The sequence below is a fragment of the Mastigoproctus giganteus genome, chromosome 9 (assembly GCF_048544385.1).
Source record: "Mastigoproctus giganteus isolate SK-2022 chromosome 9, ASM4854438v1, whole genome shotgun sequence".
NCBI lineage: Eukaryota > Metazoa > Arthropoda > Arachnida > Uropygi > Thelyphonidae > Mastigoproctus > Mastigoproctus giganteus.
This window is the reverse complement of record NC_143583.1, coordinates 190444179-190468144: the sequence shown is the minus strand read 5'-3', so window position 1 is coordinate 190468144 and position 23966 is coordinate 190444179. Positions and strand designations below refer to the sequence as shown.

Genomic DNA, 23966 nt, shown 5'->3' with positions numbered 1-23966 from the left:
GATCAAAGTACTGCAAAAACCTTGGGAGGTGCAATATGGCCACAGAAGCCGATGTGCCAACAACTATCAAATCAAAAAAAAAAAAAAAAAAAAAAAAAGAGGACACAATTGGTGCTTCAGTTCATGAAACGGAATGGACTAAGCATGCGTAGACGCACCAGACTTTCCCAAAAGATGCCTGAAAGCTATGAGCAGAAGGTCCTTGAATTTCATCGTTTTGTCATTCAATGTCGGAAGACACATCAGTTTGAGTTGGGACAGATTGAAAATATAGACGAAGTCCCCCTTCAATATGATGTCCCAAGTAACAGAACTGTTGATAAGAAGGGGGTGAAAACTGTAACTGTGAAGACAAGTGGACATGAAAAGAGCCATTATACAGTTGTTCTAGCTTGTTGTGCGGACGGAACCAAGCTGCCTCCTATGCTGATTTTCAAACGCAAAACAATGCCAAAAGAAGACATTCCTCGAGGAGTGATTGTCCACGTTCATGACAAGGGCTGGATGGATCAGGATGGGATGAAGATCTGGTTTGAGAAAGTTTGGAGCAGGAGACCAGGTGGGCTCTTACGCAAACCTGCCCTATTGGTGCTTGATCAGTTCAGGGCACACATAGCAAAAAATACAAAGAAGATTGCTGCAGAGCAAAAAACAAAACTTGCCATCATACCTTGACATCCCAGCTCCAACCATTTGATGTCAGCATTAACAAACCCTTCAAAGCTGACATGAGAGACGAATGGAACCAATCGATGAAGTCTTCTGGGGACAATTTGACACCAGCAGGAAGAGAGAAGAAAATCAACTATAGGAGAAGTTTGTACCTGTGTGAAAAGATCCTGGGATATCAAGATTGAGATCCTTGTCAAGTCATTTAAGAAGTGTGGCATTTCAAATGCCATAGATGGAACTGAGGACGAGGCAATATATGAAGACAGTGATTCGTCATCAGACAGATGAGGACAAGCTAATGGATGGGAGTTTCGACAGTTATGAATTTTATGATGAATAAAACTTGAGTTCAATAACTTTATGTAATACATGTTTTTTTCAAATTTCGGGCCCCAAAATTAAGGTGTGTCTTATACATGGGGAAATACGGTAGATTGATCATTATACCTCATCTGGATAGAGGACCACGGGGCAATAATAGTCAGGGAATCACTGCATTTCGAAAGCTAAACAAATCCATGCAACGACGGAAGGATACCAAGGTCAAACTGCCGATGCAATAGATTTGCATAGCCGTGGTCGTTATGCAGCGAAAAATAATAAAGCAGAAAGCCTAGTACTGTACTCGCATGGCCAAACCACACCACTGACAAAACAATAGTTGAACTGAAAATATATAGAAATAAATTAGGCTATAGATGGCGGTACGAACGCAGCATTAGCACATCGTCACGCTACCCCTATGTAAATATAATTCAATTAATCCAAAACTTAGAGATAATTTTTTAAAATTAATTTTATTAATTTTTATCTCTATTTAATTTTTGGATTTTATATATATATATATATATATATATATATATATATATAGAGAGAGAGAGAGAGAGAGAGAGAGAGAGAGAGAGAGAGAGACACATACACACAGAGAAAGAATTGAATCAAACGGGCAAATTGAGTAGGGGTGCCGTTATTAAAAAAAAAAGTTGAAAATCACTGACATAGTGCCTGAAAATTGTGTACCTTCAGAATGCAATCGCGGTCTTGATAAATACATCTCTTTAGCCATGCGTGGTTCGTAGAGCCTGATTACATATGTCTGCTTAAAATGAATAATTGTTTATACATAAGACTGTCGAAATAACGGCACGTTGAGATCGGATGTATACATACAACACAGATGTCTTGCAGTGCCGAAAAAAGAAAACGGAAAGTCATGTGATTATTGTATTTGTTTACGTTCGCCATTTTCAAGTGAATTCTGTGCCGATTACCGGATTACTGCTGCTTTACATTTATTTTAAATTAAAAACCCCTCACTATGGCTCCTAAAGTTAATAAACCTCATAGAGAGAAGACAAGAACAACATTAAAGCTTAGTGACAAATTTGATATAATCCAAACTATTACATTAGGGTCACTTGGAAATTCAGTTTCATCTACCCATTGTGTGTGTAAATTGCGTATGTTCTCTGCTCGATTTGTCGGACGAAAACCCCAGTTTCTGGAGGAAAAAACCTTGCTGTCTACGCCTGAGACGCACTAACGCAGCCACATCAAGTTCCTCGTGTCATCGACGGGCCTTTTCCACCCGGTATAGGGAGGACGGTAACGATACCAATGTGCTACTGCGCAGACTAAACTTGATATAATAAATAAGATAGAACGGGGCGTAAGCAGAAGTGTATTATTAATGGCATAGTGTAACATTGGATCGTGTACATGTGTTTTTTTTTTTGTTTTTTTTTATGTGCAGTTAATAAAACTGCATTCTTAATTTTCCTCCTTTTCTATTTGGCTCATTATTTCTGCATTAAATACATTAAAAATAAAACTTTTTAGATAACGGAAAAATCGAAATAACGGCACCTCGATTCCCGAAGGTGCCGTTATTTCGAAAGTCTGCTGTATCTGAATAATTTCCCAAGAGAACGTTACCACTTTCCCTAGCCTTACTATCCTGGAAGTAGCCCGGATATCTGGATGTCTTCAACGTATACACAGAATTAAAAAAAAAAAAAAAAAAAAAGCTTTTTTACTGAATCGCACAATGGAGTTACAAAGGATAATCCTTCTCAACAAGTCTGACAATTAAATTCGAAAGCATTATCTTATACGAAACGAATTCATTTCAGTTCATATACCGTACTCGATTATGATTGCATAATCGAGTACAATATTTTAATTTGTTATTGTTTAGAATAACTTAATTCTAGAGTTTTCATGAGTCCTTTGTTGAATGCATTTTGTTTCGACTGCCCACAAATCTCTAGGTAATAATAACAATTCCATCATAAGTTCGCAGGTTTGGATGAAACGGTTTTTTCATGAATTTCCACCAGTTGATGCCTTTAGAATCTTGTAGGTCGTTCCGGCACATGCTTATTACTAACTGGATAATGGTGACTTGCGAAACCTGATACCCACACGAGACTCTTGTCCAACGTTCTCTGTTATCTCAACAGGCGGGAATCAGCCGTCACTAGTGATATATAATCTGTTCCGCTGCTCAGCCCCGTGGACACATTTATGTTGGTCGGACGATGGGCACACTGTCTTGGCTAATTGATGAAGGTGTGGAGTGATTTCCGTTCTTTTCCTCGCACTCTTAGCTATGGATATCTAATCTCCATCGACCTAGTTTTGATAATATTAAAGTTTTTGTAACCAAATAATTTAATTATTCATGAACTAAAACGACAGCAGAGAATTTACAGGCATATGACAAAGCAAGCGTTGTAATTTTAGCAGTTGCTATGAAAAAAAAAATTAAAAATAAATAAATAATAATAACCTGCAGTTACTTTATGTAGAAAACATATTTGAGTTGTATGTGATTGTAACAAGCCACTGATGATTATTGGATGGAGAAGCTATTTAAGAAAGAAAATAGAGTTCGGTCGGGAATCCCCCCCCTCTCATTTTAGTTTTTCTGTACAACTGTTTTCATGACAATTTATAGGATAATTTTTTTCAACTGTAAAATTGATCCTTAGGTTGTAAAACTGAATATGGTGGAGTTTTTATTCCTTCAATTAAAGAACATTTTTATTAGAAAAACTTTCAAGTCTAAAGGCAAATAAAGCAACTGGAGTTATGGCAGATACCCACTAATTTTTAGGGAGGCGGCAACAGCGTGCATTGAACCATTAAGATTACTTATGAAATCTTTATGGAACTAAGATGCATTTAGGGCTAAGCCTCAGGCTGCGAGCAAATTTAGACTATGTATATATTAAGTGCAATAGCATCATTAATACACAGCCATTTCTGAATAACAGAATATTTATAAGGCGGTATCGTTTTAAGTTATATCTCATATTGTGAATACCTTCATAACGAGTTGCCATGATATTGCACTACTTCGAATAAGTAAAGCTTCACCTAAGGAGAAGACTAATGTTTCTTATTCTCAGATAGGTACCACCACCCAGACGGCACCGTTTCAGGGCTATTTGGCCCTTCTTCGGTGGGTAGGTATCTCTCATATTGTGGAGTTATACTTCATAACTGTTTTGCCATCATTGCATCACTTGGGTACCTACCCACCCACTGAAGAAGGGCCAGATAGCCCTGAAACGGTGCCGTCTGGGGGGGGCCTGATGGCCACTGAGTTTCCTCGAATAGGTAACAACAATCTGCTCTACTGGGGAAGCGTTGCCTATTCGAGGAATATATGAGCTTTGAGTGTGAGTTGAAGGAGCAACTGTCCCTTTCTTCCTTCTACAGCATTTCCTTCTTCTACCTCTCATACTGTCACCTTCCTACATCTTTATCTCTTTTCTAAGTCTAATAGGGATAGTATGAGGATAACCGAGAACTTTATCCCATACCATATTTCAAAACGGTGCCGTCTGGTGGTAGTACCTATCTGAGAATAAGTAGCATTAGTCTTCTCCTTAGGTGAAGCGTTACTTATTCGAAGTAGTGCAATATCATGGCAACTCGTTGTGAAGGTATTCACAATATGAGATATAACTTAAAACGATGCCGCCTTTTGAATATTCTGTTTATTCAGAAATGGCTGTGTATTAATGATGCTATTGCACTTAATATATACATAATCTTTATGGAACTCAAGAGAGCTTCGGTTAGCTTGGAGAAGTGTTCGCGTATGCCAGTACATAAAGGGAGCCCAAGACGAAGTGGCTGACTAGAGACTGGTTATTCTAGCCTCAGTACTAAATATCTTCGTGGAAGTAATGTTTAACAATGCGATATGGGGACAATTGGATGGAAATATAGCACAGTTTGGTAAAGAAAAGCTTGTTTAACTAATCATCTGGTTAGCTAAATGTAGGAAATAATTTGAACATTGTTTACTCGGATTTTAGCAAAGCATTTGGCTCAGTTACGCATGAAAGGTTACTGTATAAGCCGTAACAAGTTTGGATCACAAATAGGATCCTTCGATGGATCGCCGGGTGGCAGCTGGCAGGGGCTGTGATTAATGGGTACTCTTCAGATTGAGAAGTCAGACATAGGATCTCACAAGTGTCGTTACTGTGCTTACTGTTGTTTCTGATTTTCTTAAGTGACATCGACGAAGAGATACAGAGCATGATGTAAAATTTTGCAGCTGATCTGAAATTTCAAATTTGAGAGTTGTTAATGATCAGCTCCGGTTTGTTAGTCAGTAATACTGACATTAATTATAGCCCAATGGATGCTAATTACAGAGTCTTACTAACCTAATGTTAAAAATAATAAGAGCTTTTCTTAAGTAAATCATATCAGCTAATATTAAAAAGCTCTTGCTATTTTAATATTACATTATACAGTGGTGTAAATTAATGTTTAGTATATCTTCTGAACTGTCAATAAGTGCTTAAAATGAATTGTGTAACTGGTTCCGTCGCCTTTTCTTAACTTTTTTCTTATTGTACTGTATTGTCAACCAGCATAGTTTTCATGCTGTATAAATGGAAAATTCAATTTACTGGTTTTTTTTTTTTTTTTTTTTTTTCATATAGTTTATTGGCACAATTTCCCCCAACCCCTACAGGACCTTAGTCTTCCCAGCTGATGTACTTTTCAGAAACGTATCCTTGCTGTTGACGAGGGAATTTGTTCCTGTATATAGGGTTGAATACGTGTCCTGTAAGTGGCAAGGCAATTGTTTGTTCTTAAAACAGCTTTCCAGGTGTTTGCTGCTCCTGTAGCCAAGCGATCAGCACAAACAACACAACACGCACTTACCACACAAACCTTACACTACTACATGTCTGGTCCACTTTTATTAGAGTTTGTCAAATTTACAGTGATACGAGATGGATTTGAACTAACGTTCTAGGAGCTACCCTTGACAATAACACATGTCCAACTTCATCTACTAATTGTTTTTAAGCATTTTTCTTCAATTCTGCGAATGCCAAATCCAGCCTATGGTGTGTGTGTGTATATATATATATGTGTGTGTGTGTGTGTGTGTGTGTGTGTATGTATATATATATATATATATATATATATATATATATACACACACAGGGTACTGTTCCGGGAGTAGCCACGGTGAAGAACCGCGATGTGTAAGAGGCCAAACGGTTTTCTTACCTTGGCAAGCAGAACATCCGCTAGATACAAAAATGTTATGGCAATCGTGGATCAATTGACGAACCTTTTACGAAATTCAGTCAACTTTCTTCCATCCAGAAAATGAATTATGCTCCTTCGTTACCAATGTATGTCGCCATTTCTGTTTACATCACAGCAGTGTCATAGATGACTGTTTCAGGAATCAATAGCAAATGAGCATGAAAACATTTTTTTAACTATCTGTTTTTACTACTGAACAACTTTTAAATTGTTCTGTAAAAAAATTTTGAAAGATTTTAACTAAATTAATTAACAATTCTTTTCATAGGTGTGAAGTTAGACCTGGTCCTGAGTTTCTTTTGCGTCGCTACCAGTTTTTCGGGAATAACAGTTTCTTCACTCAGCAGTTCTACTATTTTGACGAGTCTTGTACACTACCTGCTTTCTCTATTGCTTCGTGGGGTCGCTACCGGCTTACACGTCCATCGTGGGTAGTACCCGGCGGTTACGAATCCGACTATATTCTTCATCGAGCTAATCTGATTACATACAGCAACGACATGGTGGACTTTGTGTCTCACAAAATCAACCGTTCTTGCCCTGGCTATATAAAGACTCCGTGGCGACCCTATAAGAAATACCGTGTCTACAGCTACGTAGAGGTACGAAATGGAGGAAAGAATCAGGTGGAAGTTATTGAAGATATCGACTGTCTGGCCAGTTTAGAATTTACTTTAAATGAGTTACAACTTGTCCGGCTCGAACACCGCAAGCCTTTGCACCACCGTCACCGACCACATGGCATGCGGACAGAGCTATTTCTGGGGGACACACAAGGCAGTTACCTTCATAGAACGCAACACCGACCATCCAGCTATCAGTCACCACTACTACGTGCTGAGGTAAGTGAAAACATTTTGAAAAGCTGCTCTCTTTCTCTGTTGTCACGACACTGGCGTAACAAGGAATGATGCTGTGACGTAGTGGAAGACTGCGGGGGGGGGGGCGAATAGTTTCACAAATATCACAGAAAATAAAAAAATTAAGGAACTCTTAAGTCATAATTTCACTGAAATAAAAATACGAGTTCTGCTCCCGTAGCCTAGTGGTCAAGCGCGCAGGTGCATAAGTACACGTGCCTTGAGTGACCGGGGTTCAAGCCCATGATTGCTGAATACGGTGCTGTTTCTTGTATTCTGTCTATCTTGTGACATCATTTGGTCGTCCCGGAGTATAAACAGAAAATTTATTTATTATATGCTTTTTTTTTATGTTTTCTGAAGGGGTAGATGTAATAATAAATACTCTGTTCACTCTAATTATAGCGGCGCCTTCGTAGCCAGGTGGGAAGGAGCAGCAGTGCGTAGCACACGCTTCTTGATTAGACCGGGATTCGAGCCCGTGATCACTAAATACGGAGGATGCGGAAAGGTCAGGGAATGACCACCGCATATCACGGAGCAATATGGCCTTAGTTGCTAATGCTCCTAAAAACCAAATAACAACAACTAACTATAGCCCGATATTAAAAAAAAAAAAAAAAAACGTTATCGGGCAAAGTTCTCATTGGCTAGTTGCTTTAACAATACAGTGGTACTTCGGCAGATTACCGATAAGTGCTTTATTCGATGACGAATATTTGTTTATGTGAGGATTGAAATTAGAGTGAACAAAGAATACTTACTTGAATCCTTGCAGCGCATTCTTCCTGCCAGCTTCAAAATACTGAGGCGTGCGTCTTGCTGTTTAATTAAGTTGAATTAATGGTTTTGAACTTGAGGTTGGGATAATCCTATATATACTAGAATATATTCTGTGCTTAACTCACTTGTTGCTTGACAGCAGTCACATAAATGCGGCTGGGACATAAGAATGTGCTCGAGTAAATAGGCACTGGAGGATTCTCATTAGACAGTACAATACCATTACTTTACATAATGGAGGACTGAAGTGGCGAAAACCACATTTGGCCTGAAGATTTATGTCTTTTGAAGTGATGACAGTAATCAATGCAAGATCCAGTATGCCTTACATCTGGAACATTCAGTTTTGAAACGGTTTCAGCAGGCCAGCCGCCAGTAGCCCTCCCGAAAGTTGGCATCTGGATCATTTACTCTCCATAACAGTACAGTATAGTGGTTTCGCCACGTCACTAGTTTAGAGAGGTCTTTCTTCGAGCCTGTCATAGACTGGAAGAATCTCTAAAACCGTCTTCAGTTACGGCTGTAGTTAGTCGATCTCTTGCGGAGGGAATAGGGTTTTCTCCCTGATCTATTAGGGATTTTTCAGCCCGCACACAATAAAAATCGCTCCGTGAACGCACACGCTTCTGTATAATACACAGTGGCGCAATTAGTGCCTAAAATCCAGCATGTGTGTATGCTGGAGATATAACCGAGGTCACGTTATGTCAAGGAGCTGTGCATATTCTTGTTGTGTGCAACACTGTCTAGATATTTCACGAATTCATGTTCCCACATTCACACACAAACGTTTACGTTATCTATATCGGTGTTGAACAGTCAAACTAACGGAACAAGCAAAAATGGAATTAAAGCTCCCAAAAACATCGTAATCCATTTGACAGGTGTACGTGATGACAAACGTACGTGGCGTATTTTAGTGATGTTCATTTCCATAAAATAAATCTCTTATCAATCTGAGGATTTCATTTTGAGAAATACAGGAAGGTCTAAAATCTTTGCGATTTTCCAAAATCATTAAGCTAATTAATGGCACCTGTTTTGATAAGCTATTTCAGTGAAGTCCAGATTTAATTTGTAGCAAGGAACGAATAAAATTATGCTGAATTTGTTCTCTATATAAGCAAGGCTGTAGTGGAGAGTGTACGCCGTGTCCACTTTGGATTTTTTTTTAGGTGAATAGCGTATATACCTTCTGGTTTTTGAAAAACTTGAAAAAACAAATATTAAAATATTTACTGAAAATTAAAAATAAATTTTATTAGAATATGATTCTGAGGCAATACTTATAGTTTTATTATTTTTAATATACATGCTGTATATATAAGTAAATAAATGCCTTGTGTGTGTGTGTGTGTGTGTATATATATATATATATATATATATATATATATATATGTACACACACGGGTGTACGCCGTATAACCTCTACAATTCGATTAATAAGCTTGATGCACAGTATATTATCTGCTTTTCGTAACATTAAGAGTATACCTTCTGCTAATTTTACGACTACAGTATAAGTAGTCTATAAAGGATACATTACGAAGTTTATAAGAATTCCAGAGGAGTGAATTATAATGTAATATAATAGGTGGTATAGTCATTTTATGAAACTTAATTAAATATACACAGGATTATTGAAATTCCAGCAACCGATTTTGATCTAAGTTGTTTTCTGGTCCGTTTGTAAATTTTACTGACGAGTTCTGTACAGTTAACTGTATAGTGAAAAGTAACCCCTAAATCGCGAATTTGTTTTTTTTTTCTGGAATCAAAGTAAAACTGAGGTTATAATTAAATTTAACAATATTGTGTTAGTGTATGTTATAAAATAATACTATTGTACAATTCAATGGATTAAGCATTAAGTCATTGTTAACTAACCGTAAGTGTCCTTAAGTGAATTCATCCTTCAGTTTATACACTGAAAGAACAGAATTCATGAGGGTTACTGGGCAATGCGATGCTTGTTGTTATTTGGTTTTTAGGAGCATTAGCAACTAAGGCCATGTTGCTCCGGGGATATGCGGTGGTCATTCCCTGACCTTTCCGCATCCTCCGTATTTGGTGATCACGGGCTCGAACCCCGGTCTAATCAAGGAGCGTGTGCTACACACTGCTGCTACAACACGATGCTGCCACCCCTCTCGCTATTGGACGAACCCACCGCTTGACAGGTATATAGGCACATTGCATTCACGTAGATGGTAATTCGATGTCAGTATGGATAAATTTCGTGAGTTAATCGGCTTTGAAAGAAGGATGGCAGTGGGTGCGAGACGCATGGGTCACTCTATCGCGGGGGTGGTGCAGAAATTGCACTATCTTCGTTCGACAGTATCAAGGGTGTATCGGGAATACGCCATTTCCGGAATAACATTCATCATGGACAGCGCTGTGGGCGGTGAAAAAGGGGTGGATAAACGTGGCCTTTGAAGACTGTTTCAGCGACAACCGCACAAATCACCGCCGACTTCAACGAGGGAGGTGCCAGAAATGTCTTCACCAAGACCATCCGACGATCATTAGCCGCAATATGTTATGGGAGCCGCCGAACCACTAGAGTCCAATTGCTAACACTACGACACAGGACTCTACGCCTCAACTGGGCGAAAGAACATCGGCACTGAATCACCTTAGATGATTAGAGACGGGTATCCTGGTCCGTTGAGTCCCGTTTCCAGTTATTTCGAGGGGACGGGAGGGTGCGTATCTGGAGGAAACGGCACGAAGCTATGCACCCGTCCCGTCATGTCAACAAGGAACTGTTCAGACAGGTGGACGGTTGGTAGTGGTCTGGGGCGTGTCCAACTGGCACACGTTGGGACCTCTGGTACGTCTAGACGCATCTGTGAACGGTCTAGGTTACGTGTCCATCCTTGGTTCATCTGCATCCCTTCATGGACATCGCGCCCGTGACCACAAATTAGGAGGATGCGGAAAGGTCAGGGAATGACCACCGCATATCCCCGGAGCAATATGGCCTTAGTTGCTAATGCTCCTAAAAACCAAACAACAAACAATCATGGATATCGCGTACCCACAGGGAAATAGACTTCTAGCAAGACGGTGCGCCGCCCCGTGGTGACTAGAACATGGTTCGAAGAGCATTCCGCAGATTTTACAACCTGGAATGGCCTCCTCGTTCACCAGACATGAATCCTGTGGAGCATCTTTGGGATACTGTGGAAAGGCCCGTTCGAGCCTTGGAGCCTCCACCCAGGAATGCGGCGAAATTATGGACAGCGGTGCAGCAAGCATGGATGGAAATACCTGTGGAACTCTTTCGTGAATTAGTGGACTCAATGCCTCACCGTGTGACTGCCCTTATCCGGGCGAAAGGTGGACCTACTCGTTACTAGGTAGGTATTCCATGATTTCTGTCCACTCAGTCGATATTTTTATACAGTATATATTTTTACGTCGTTTGTGTAGGTCTGAACTTTTATTTAAGGTGCTTTATTATATATTTCGGTGACTATTAAGCATTTTACTGTTCCTCTGACTCTTGTGTTCGTCCTCGTGGGACGTGTGCTTGGCGTTCTTTTTTTTCTGAGTGGAAATTTCTTCATATTCAACTAGTTCCTAAAAAAAAAAAAAAAAAAAAAAAACTTTTCCTTCCATTTATTGTCATATTACATTTACCTCAATCTTTTCCAAAGTAATTGTGGAAAAATGCATTAACTGCTAACTCTACACACTCTTGAGACTGTTCATCTGATTATCACCAGTGGATTCAGTCTGTATCGATTCTGACCGATATTTCAGTATTATTTGTGGCAAATGATGCAAGCAAACTTATAGAGCATCAGAGACACACCTGCCCTCTATTAATTTATCCGATCCTTTCCTAAATTTATTCTAACTACCTGCTTCATCAATTTTCCAAGACCCACACTATTTACACTCCGATTGATGAAGTAACAGTCTATCATGGGTAATATATTACTTTTCTTTGGATAAATGCCTAACTGCTTGAAGAAACTCAAGCAGTTAAGCAAAATTAGAGGTTCCCAAAGTTTAAGTTTTTTTGGGGAGGGGGGATACCGTGTTGTTTTTATGAATTTTTAATCTTTGAGATCCAAGTGGACAAGCACGAGAGTGCAGTAGCACACACTATGTGAGTGAATCGTGGTTCAAGCCCCGTGATTACTAAATACGATTGTATTCATGATTTTTTATCATTCATAGTCTCCCTTTCCCCCCCCCCCCTCCCGTCCACAGAAATATATTCATATAAATGAAAGTATATTTAGAATAGTATATCTATACTCTAGAGTCTAGAACATGCCGGAGTATAAACAACACTTAATAATTTATAAAGTTAAGCATACTCATAACTAAGTTTTATCAAATATGTTCATTGGCGTGTTCTCGAAGCTGGAGGGCGCGAAATTTGATATATATTTTAAGGGCTCGCAAGGTATAAAAGTTTGGGAACCTTTGCTGCTCCAGACATTTCTTAGGCTTTTGATCGTCTTCAAAACAGGTTTCCATCTTACAGTCCGTCTTCTGATTTTTTTTTTTTTTTTTTTTTAATTGGATAGCTATTTTTTTCTTTTTTTTTTTGTTTTTTTAAATCTGACAGCTCGCTTTCTGTGCTGGCTTCCCCTCCTCCCCCTTTCTTCCCTTCACTGTGTGTACATTAATGACATTTTACACTGTCTGCAAATCTTGTCCATAGTTTTGCGCACTACATTTTGCCTTCCAGTTAGACAAATCCTGCCAAAAAAAAAAAAGTTTGCTGCTCTCGTGCTTGTGTTCAACAACACTCAGGTTTCTAGACAAGCCTGACTTTTAACCTTTTTTAAGTAAGCATATTATCTAAAATATTGCTTCTTAGGTATTAAAAACATTAATATCTTTTTTCTTTCGCGCAATTCCCCCCCCCCCCCCCACCAGCTGTTAATTCTGTACCGTTCACAAATCCGTTATCATTAAGCATTATTCTCTTATCTCGGGTTGTGGTTTCGCAACCTCGGTTAAACTGACAAACCTTACCAAAAATGAGTGCAGTCAGGTAATTGATGATTCTCTCTTACAAATTCCCTCCACTCTATAATATAAATGTTCACTTTCTGTGCATGGCTTTTTTTATTTTTTTAAAATAGATATGCCATGGGTGCTGCTCTTCTGAATAAGCATCTGTAGATAATCCCCTGTTTCATTCTAAATGGAATGAAATAGAGAAACGTACCAACTGTGTGCTACTACACTTAAGGTGGTAGAAAATGAAAAAGACCTGTGAGTAATTGTGCAGTCAGATATGAAGTTTTCTGAGCAATGCAAACAGGCTGCCAGGGCTCATGGGGTTTTGTCAATGATATATAGGAATTTTGCTAGCAGGGAAAAGGTGATTGTCCCTCTATATAAGGTAATGATCAGGCCACGCCTGGACTACTTTAGGCAGGATGTAGATTTACTTGAGCGTGTACAGAGAAGGGCAACAAGATTGGTGAGGGGAATGAAGGGATCCTCTTACCAAGAGAGGCTTAAGTTCTGCAAATTGCAGTGGCTGGAGACTAGGCACCTGCGCGGTGATCTGATTGAGGTATATAAGGCCTTGAATGGGTTGAGCACGCTGAATTCTGATGGGATCCTTCCACTTGTTCAGATTACGAATCTAAGGGGGCATAAATTCAAATTAAGAAAATAGATGTGCGGAAATTTGCCTTTAGCCAGCGGGTGGTTAATTGCTGGAACAAACTTCCATCTGTCGTTGTGGAAGTTGATAGGTTGAATAAATTTAAGGAGGAACTGGACAGGCATTTGGAGGGAATGGTGTGTTTTTTTTTTTTTTTTTTTTTTTTTTGGCTGATGCTGCATAAGCTCATACACTTGCTTTCTTGCATCACACGCCACTACTACTACTAAATACTAGAATGAAAGGTTCACCAGACATGGGCAGTATAAATGTTCATGATCCTACTCAGGTTGCTAGCGAACAACAATATTTTGCGTCTACATTTACACACGAGGATATCCAGTTAAAAAAAAAAAAAAAAAAAAAAATCCAGTTACAGGGAGCCAAATTATTTTGTGATAACTGAGAGGAAAATGGAGGAGAAATTGAAATCAAACGTAAAAAAAGACACCTTGGGTGGGTGGAATCTATCCAATATATTAAAGGAGGCAGCAAAAGAGATCAGCAAATCTTCAGTCATAATTAGGAGTATCTTTAGATTTATAACAGGTCTCTGTGGACTGGAAACGTATCCCAATTCACAATGGGGAATAAAGATTGAAGTGAGTAATTGCAAACCTGTAAATTAGACAAAAGATAACTTGCTTCTTGTGTCACTCTGTGCCCAATAGACCGAAATGGCGGCATATTGAATAGATGTAATTTTTTTTTTTTTTTTTAAATCCATTTCACGTACGGAAATTGCGGTAATTGCAGTAGGTTGTACTTGAGCTGTTACTGCAGCCGTTTGTCCAAAAAATTATTAATAAATCAAATTAGACGAGATTCAACTGCAAAACCTAATTCAAATTAATAAGCAAGAGTCAATATCTATAGGAAAGCACAGTAAGGAGTCCTACAGAGATAAAGTGTAACTACTGTTCAAAATAACACAAGGAGAAAACTTTTAAAAATGGAAATTTTTACAATCAATTTCCATTTAAAACGAAATATTTTTTCGTATGTTCACTTTGAAGTTAAGAACTCCTGTTTGTTGATATTTTTTGTTAAAAAAAAAAAAAAAAAGTAGTAGATTACAGCATAGTTTAGGGCTAGAGCCTCGGCTATGTAGGGAGTTGACTAGTATACAAGTTAGTGCAATTGCATAATTTCTGTACATAGCCAACTACTTGCTATGTACAAAAAAGTTGTAGTTAATAATGTAATTCGTAAAATATGACTTCTCTTTTACAATACTAAGTCACTAAGTGAAAACATTTTCTTTCGTTCAAGGAGGACTCGCCAGAGGTCGGCGATTCCTTATTGAACAGTCCAGATGTTCTGTAATTATTCTGTGAAGGTACGAAATTTCTGAAAAAAGGTTAATGAGAATCCTTGTGAAAACACAGTACACAGCTAACCCAGTGTGATTTTCAGACGAAGAGATTATTAGTTTCAGTGATTATTTTTTGTGTTTGTAAACTGTTTGTTCTATGGGCAATTTCTCTTTGCGAAATAGATAAACTGGCCAAGTTATTAAATCTACGTAGCGTTATTAAATTTATTATTTTTCATATCTATATGATAGGTATGAAAAATAATAAATTAATAATAATTGCCGAATTTTACAGATCCGATTTTAAAGACATTCGGGAATGTTCGACAACTCTTTCTAAAATCCCAAATATAAAATTTCATGAAAACCTATCCGTTAGGAGACATTACTTGAGGGTGGTGGACATGGTGAAGAGAATAGGCGTTTTAGGCAATTATGCTAATACGCAGGAAAACCTAACATTCCTGGTGGGACCAACTCAGTTTTGTCTGGAAAGACTTTGATATGTCTTTCAAGAGATGTTCAAACGTAATTTCATGAATAAGGATACTTTGGACTTATGGTACCAATTTTTATTTCCCCCTCCTGATTCGGGATAAGCATTAGTTGTCATCAAAATGCACTACACAAATTATCAAGTTTTACTGACTTCAGGCTCACAGCATTGAAACTTTCATTCAGTACAAGGCGCGCATTACTGGGAAATTTGTTTTAGCGCCTTATCTGGATGAACAACACCTGTAGCAGCTTCCAAGGCATTACAAGGGGTCACAAAAGGACGGCAATCTTATCCTTGTAATCGCCCCGCGCACACACATGCGCTTGAGCTTCTCCTGCCAAGTTTGACGGTCAAGGGATGTCGTTCCAACGTTCTACCCTGTAATAATCGTCTGCCGACCTCAGATTTCTGGTCCGATGGTTGGACTAATGACCGCTCCAACCATTAGGGGCACAATTGCGGATAATATTCAATCAGCGCTTAGTCGTGGCAGCAGAACAAAGACTTGTGGTAGGGTCACACCTGAGGCGTTAGAGCGGTGCAGAAGACACACTTGACAAAATCTGCGGGTTACTGGGCGAAATCAATTATGACAGCGAGTTTCCGAAGACGCAACCTATAATCGTTCGCTAATGACAGGGGATGGCGGCAGCATGTGCTTTTTTTTAAATATACTTTTTTGCAAAAGTAAATGAAAGTCTCATTAATGCGGCGAAACGAACACATTTTGCTTAATTTAGCAGGACGCGCTCTTATGAATTCTGTATTCTTTGAAATCTCATGTCCTACAGTAGAATGTTAATTGCTATAAAAAGCAATCATCATTATAATAAAGGATTTAGAGGCGGAAACTAAACTCGGGATGTATTACATAAGAAATTATTTTAGTTTTAATATGGGAGAAATCGAAACTTCCCTCCCCCCACTGAAAGTAACCAGTAGCAACTGTGTTAAGGGACATGGTTACTTACAAAAACTATTTTTAGATAGATTCATTCGGCTGTGTTATGCTTTACGTTAAAATAGGAAATATGCCAGATCTTATTTCTTTCGTTAAGAAATTCTGCCCTTTATCAAAACCAGCGATCGACATTGGTGTCTCGCAAAACGATATATATATGACTGAATCGTCATTCGATTTTTTTACAGATCATTTTTTTTTTTTTTTTTTTTTTTTTTTTTTTAACAAGATCAGTTACGGAGGAGTGCGTTCATATTTGCGCTAGCAAAATTGTTTAAAAAATGGATACTTATCTGCGGAATTTCAGCTTCAGCAATATCTTTTTTGGGGTGAAGGGAAAGGTTCGTGACCAGCCTATTTATAAATTAACAGTTTTACATTGTTAAGCAGATCTGGAATGCAGCAGAGATGGAAATGGAGGTGGGGGAAGGTATATCATACCCTTCATTTTTCAGGGATTAAAAAAATATATATAAAAATAAAATAATGAGTGATGCTAATTGAAACAATATCCCCCAGTTCCAAAATTTTATTTCCAACACTTTTTAGCAAATTATCCTCGTCGCGAGCAGCACTGTGGTTATAATCCCATCAAAAGCCCAAAAACGTTTTATGGATGTTTTCACATCGCGGCCAAGTTAATTAGTTTCGGGCGAGGATTGCATTGTTTTATCATCAGGAAATGTGAGTTTTCGTCCAGCAAACCAACCAAACAATATACATGCGATTTCCAGATACTTGAAGGTGTACGAGCTGCGGTTCAGGGTACCCCTAATGTTAAAATGTCTCCTCTTTCAATAAAAAGAACAAACACTGTACTTGTATTTTTTTTTATATTTTGGGGGGATAGCAACATACGATAACAAGGGAGATCAAATTGTGGGTAAAGGAATTTGAAAGCTGTTTGGTTTACAGAACAAAACATGCGAGAACATCTTCAAACACCACCTTTCTCAAGTTTCATGAACGCAGCAAGCTTTATTTAAAAATGAAAGACAGTAACAGACAATGATGTTGTGAACTTATCGACTGAGATGCTTGCAAAGTACAATTCCATAAGCAACAAAAAGACATCGATTATTGATAATTGGTGTACAACTGTGGAGCAATGACAGACTTCAGTTGTCCCATTGGATACCAATATTAGTAAAGCATGTCGTTACCCTACAAAGTAATATGCATGAAGCTTTGTATCGTACGATCTTATTTGGCAGCACTTCTGGCATCACCAAGATGGTCAGAAAGCTGATGGAAAAGAGGCCGCACCACAAACAAGGATCGAATCGTCATTTATGGCAAAACTACATCTCAGACCAAGACTTTCCCTACCACTTCATTAATGCAAGCTCACGACCATAAAAATACCTAGCAAGATAAAATAAAGAGCTTCCACTGGGATTGTGAGTAAACAGGAATATTTTCTCCCAGCAACATGGTTTTATATTATATCGTGGCATAGTGTTTTGTGGACGTTGTCACCGGTGGTTTCCCAATCTGCACCATAGTATTTTGTGAACGAGTACAGATTCTCTGTAAAACACAGAAAAAGTGTAATGTCTAGTTTGTGTAAGTAGTGTTGTGTTCTGTTGTCTCTCTGTAGCTACTTCACCACCACTGGAAGGCGAGCCAGGCTGCCCATCATACTCTGGTTGGTTTTGCCAGGGACACCCGAGCTTCCTGACGGAGACAAAGTTAAAAAAAAAAACGTTTGAAAGGAATAAGCAGGGAAATAGTGTAAGGTGGTTAAAAAAAAAAAAAAAAAAAAAAAAAAAGAAAAGAGTACACCACGGAGAAGGGGACCTACTAGAGATGGAAACAAGGAGTGGGGAAGGGGACTGGTTCCTGGGAAAAGATGCTTCCATGGGAGTGCATATGAGGCCCACATGGCAGGTATCAATCCTACCCAGAATGGGAGTGCAGTTTATTACTCCCGGAAGCGGTCAGTAGCTGAAATTACCCCAGAAGGAGTTACTCGTATCCCACCCCGGCTTGGTTAGCAAATGAGTAGATAGCGGACGAAATGTCCATTCCGCACTCCAGAGTATTGCCAGTAGGAGCTGTTGGGAAGAAATGCTCTCACATTCTGATCGGAGTGCCAGCAAGTTTAATCAGTGGGTAGTCTAATTTCGTGGTTTATCTTGGATTCTGGTGTTGAGTCTGGTCCGGTATTAGTCATATTCAGAGTCGAGGTAGATGATGTGCTCCCAGGTCTCATCTTCACCACAAGTGCATAGTGGGTCATTCTCAACACCAAGGGTTTGTTAACTTATGTCTAAAGGGCCCATACTAAGAAAGGGAACCGATACCAGGAGTTCTGGCCGTATCTGGATGTGAGGAGGCTTTGGGCTAGTGAAGGTCACGGTAGGAATAAATTTCCTGGTGATAGCATCTTTAGTACCTTGCAATGTATGTTTGTAGCTTGTCCAAAAGTATTTGCCCAAAGTATTAATATTCTAAATCACCTTTTTAAAATGATTTTTAAGTAAACTAGTATTGTTTGCGAGTTTACAACGTGTCACCTGTTACTTTATTTCGGAAATTTCTGGCATTTTGTCCTTTGTGCATTGCCAAGAAACATGCTTAAAGTTTCATGACCAGCAGAAATGAATATTACTAATAATAAAAATATAGAAGTGCTTGTTTTCATCAATGGAAGTATGGTTTCTTTACTTAATATCCTTTAAAGACCTGGGAGTAATTGTGCAATCAGATATGAAGTTTTCTGAGCAATACAGACAGGCTGCCAGAGCAGGTTCATGGGGTATTATCAATGATATACAGGAATTTTGCTAGTAGGGAAAAGGAGGTGAATATCCTCTAGTTATAAGGCAATAGTCAGGCCACACCTTAAGTACTGCTTATAGGCCTTGACCTCATTTTAGGAAGGATGTAGAGTTGCTAGAACGAGTACAGAAAATTCAACAAGTCTGGTGAAGGGAACAAAGGGGTGCTCTTACCAAGAAAGGCTTAAGTTCTGCAAATTGCAACGTTTGGAGACAGGTTTTTTTTTTTTTTTTTTTAGGAGCATTAACAACAAAGGCCATATTGCTCTGGGATATGCGGTGGTCATTCCCTGACCTTTCCGTATTTGGTGGTGACGGGCTCGAACCCCGGTCTAATCAAGAAGCGTGTGCTACGCAGTGCTGCTCCTTTACACCTGGCTATGGAGGCGCCTCTGGAGACAGCAACTGCGAGGTGATCTGAGTGAGGCTTCAGATTACGAACCTGATGGGGACATAAATTCAAATTGAAGAAAGACAGTTGTAGAATAGATGTGCGGAAATTTGCCTTTATCCAGCGGGTGGTTAATTGCTGGAACAAACTTCCATCTGTCGTTGTGGAACTTAGTAGCTTAAATAAATTCAAGGAGGAACTGGACAAACTTTTAGAGGGAATGGTGTGAAACTTTTTTTGGCTGATGCTACATAAGTTCATACGCTTCCTTTTTTGCATCATCATCACATGCCTCCATTACTATAAAACCGAAATTAGTAGTGTTCATTAATTTTTTGTCAGAGGGTTATTCACAAGAACTCTGAAATAGTGTGAATTCACAATGTTTTCGGAACATGGCGTGTATCTAACGTATCAGAGTTTTCACTAACATTATTAAATTAAATTAATTTTGATAAAATTCTTGCGCACGGTATTTTTACAGTAATTTTCCAATGGTTCTAATGTATTTTCAATCTAGTTTTTAAAACTAATGTGTTCTTCCCCTTTCATGTGCTGCTAAAGTATTTAATATTGATGCAGGTAACTAATTCGGAGCTATTGTAGCGATGTAGAAATAAGGGAATTGCACCGATGTAGATCATCGGTGCAATTCCTTTATTTTATTTCCTGCAGTTCGAACCTACCCGCGCTGATAAGTACGGGCGGAAGGAATAAAATTTAAAAGTTTGTAACATCGTGCAAGGGTACAGCGGTGCTTGCGAGCATCAGATTGATCATACATATTTAGCCCCAGTTCAAGTGTCATAATCCGATTCATTAGTATAACCTTTGAATGGGGAAGACAAACTTTCTGACTCGTACCGCGGGTAACAATGGTGAAAATTTTTTCTTATTTTTATAAATGAGTGCGATTATTTCTCTATTATTAAACTAATTTTGGTTTTTCTGCCCATATGTTGTGCATAAAGTCGAGGCGAGCTTTTGACTTTATCTGGGCCGTGCAAAAGGAGTGCCAGCGAGTGTGACGTACATGGCCTCGGTATAGAATGGATCCCCTGCGACCTTCTAAAATTTAATGCTTATGGAGGACCCATTTCCCCCAAACCAACCGTGTAACTGGAGCCCCAAGATACATGGTACGGTGTATGAGAGAGTCAGTAAAATGATTGGAAAGAGTTTTTAGAGTCAGTAAAATGATGGGGAAGAGTTTTTAGGTACGGAAAAAGCACATTCATAAATATACTTTTGTGTATAGGTAGTGCGCATAAATACGGTGCTGTTTCTTGCATTCTGTCTATCTTGTGAACTCCTCTGACTGTTTCTGTTTATACTCTGGTCGTCCCGGAGTATAAACAGAAAATTTATTTATTGTTAGTATGAATAAACCCGATATTTTCACTTTATACTGCTTGATGAAAGCTGTTGAACTAGAGCTCATGGCTGTATTTTATTTCGCTTCACAATAGGATAATAGTCATGCAGAAGCATTACGATCTAGACAAATAGAAATGGTGAAAGTTGGAGGGGGGAAGGCCCAGCCTTTACTACTTTAGAAGACAATCATTTACTCCTTTACTGACCACCCTCTCCACTTTCCATATGTGCAGAAAGAAACTACTGCGATTAAAGACGGGAAATGGGTAATAAGTTAAGACTGCCAAACGACAGGGAGGGGTGCATGATGTCGATGTTCGTCATTAATGTCGTCTGCAGGAGCCGTAAACATCAATTTTCTAGTAGCCATTCAGCCTATCTTGGGCGCCAGGAAAGAATACAGGTTATAAAATACCAACTTGTGACTCAACGTGTGAGCCTTGACATTGAACCCACTGTTTTTTCGGCAAGTGTTATCCACTTTAGCAAATCTGTAGAAACAACGATAGCGTGTTGTTCATTTTTTGGCACGCCTCAGCAAGCTAAAGTGCTGTTGAGCTTCACCGAACATAGGCATGTGTTTAGTTTTTATTTATTTATTTTTTTTTTTAATATATATCATTAATTTCATGACAGATTATTTGGGCCACGTTTGAAGGCCAGGTGAGCAATTAAGAAATTTTACCAAACGGGCACCTTTTTGAAAAGCAACACTTTTAAATAACATTTATAAAAACAAAACTGTATAAATTCAAATAATGTCAAAACATTATTTGAATTTATACAGTAATACAATACTAATTCAAATAATAATACAAAACATTCTACAACTTATTGTTCAACATCGAAAAGTTAGAGATGATTTTCTCTTCGACTAACGAGTACTGTCTGCAATAAAGTTAAGCAATCGGAAGGGGTGATAAAATTAGAACAACTCTCAATTGACCGCATTTGCAGAATTATAATACAGTATAATCATACTATGCAAAGTCATTGCTTAGATTGTTGCAAATTCAATAGCTTTCTAGGAAAATACATTACTTCAGGCTTCTCTATTTGCTCTTCTTTTAGACAAAATTCTATTGAAATCACTTTCTAGGCAAATTTTTGCTCTACACCAGCGTCAATCCGCAATGGCATCTCAGTACGTTCAGTTGAAACGTGTCGTTGTTATTTGGTTTTTAGGAGCATTAGCAACTAAGGCCATATTGCTCCGGGATATGCGGTGGTCATTCCCTGACCTTTCCGCATCCTCCGTATTTGGTGGTCACGGGCTCGAACCCCGGTCTAATCAAGAAGCGTGTGCTACTCACTGCTGCTCCTGCCCACCTGGCTACAGAGGCGCCTTGAAACGTGTCTTCTTTAACTTATTTCTATGGTTATGTAACCTGGTACAAAAGGAGAATGCCTTTTGCTGGCATTGTGGATCTCCCTGAGTTATTGTTGGTCTCCTTGCTGAAAGTAGTTCAACAGTAACTTTACGATTGCACTCATATCATCTCTAAAAAAAATCCACAACCCGTATTTGGAACATTAGCTGAGGCAAGGAGACCTCTTGGCTTGTTTTTCTCGGCCGTGCTCTCCTTTTTATCACCGCCAACTTCAGCTGTTATGTGGATGACATTTTCCTGGCTTTAAAGGCAATGTCATCCTTTCCAGTTCATCGAGTAGCGCTCAGCAACTGATTGACTTCCTAGATTGCATATCAACCCCTATCTACCGTTTGCTCCTTCGAAAATCTGCTCTCTCTTGCAAGTTAGAATCCAATCTAAATTTTTTTTAGGAGCACATCTAGATTCCAAACTTTTCTTGACCATTTTACCAGCCATTTGGTTTATGAAGTGGGACTCTCTTTTCATTGTAATTCGAACACTATACAGAATTACTTTGCCATTTATATTCTACCTCGCTTATCTGCTCTTCAGCCTCTTCATATTATGTCGGCCGAATATTTTCTTATCAGATAGTTTAATGCCAAGCTTGGACATCAACATAATATGTAATCGCGACATCAATTCCATCAACAAATTGAAATAGCGCTTGTTACTTTTCGCTGGCAGTACAAAGCTGTTCATTGTTTTGTATCTCTGATAATTACCTCATCTAGTCAGGGTAACTTTCTGTCTCTTCAGTCTACACTTTCCAGAATGAACAGATCTGATTCGTCATTCATAAACAATTTCGTCAAGCTAGCTTCGATCTTGACCCTGATGTCTGGATTGAGGACAAGGTATACAGGAAAAATCGTCGATGGGACTCAGACCTCCCCAAACGAGATAAATTTAAAAGAGGGAAATAAAATTTAAAAAAATACTCTTCGGCTGAAACTCTTACGTACCACTGGGCCACGGCTGCCTATTTTGTGGATGCGTCCCCCCCCCGTGTTTCGGCTACGGTTCCCTTTTCATTCCAACTATGACAGACAATCACAAAGTGAAATATATATATATATATATATATATATTAAGGATAATATAAAGAACCATTGGAATAAGTAAATCAATCCAATAATAATACCATCAGGGATCTAAGAAAACGCAAAAAAAAAAAAAAAAAAAAATATATATATATATATATATATATATATATATATATATATATATTATCGCTTTTTACCGACAATCTAGATGACTTCAACTGGGGCCAACCACCCAGAATGAAGGCAAAAAACGACAAGAAGTTCTCTGTTTCTGTGATGACCAATATATGCTAAGTAATTTAAATCTAACCAAATATAAACCAGTATAGGCCGGATGTAAAAGTTAAAAAAAATTTAGAAATATTAGAATCAAAGGTAAGAAATATAAGTAAAATATAAATGTAAGCATATATTAATCATCGTTGACCCGACAGATTATATATTTATAATTATTTATCAATAATTATGAATATATATATATATATATAGCTGTTTATATGATATGTATAAAGCTGTTTATACTCCGGCACGACCACCAGGTCAGTGGAGTTAAATCAATCAATACAAGCATTAATCGTATTTAGTAGTCACGGGCTTTCAACCCCGGTACACTTAGAGAGCGTGTGGTATTATTATTAGCTATAAGGTGCAAGGAAGCCCGAGGCTT

General features: G+C 38.5%; 1 protein-coding gene across 1 annotated transcript in view; it reads left to right on the top strand.

The window, feature by feature from the left end:
• LOC150080973 (protein APCDD1-like) overlaps positions 1–23966 on the top strand; it is a 140462-nt gene that overhangs the window by 91368 nt on the left and 25128 nt on the right. Inside the window, exon 3 of the mRNA XM_090380869.1 lies at positions 6533–7106. Coding sequence (XP_090236995.1) covers positions 6533–7106 — 574 coding nt within the window. The remainder of the gene's footprint in view (positions 1–6532; positions 7107–23966) is intronic.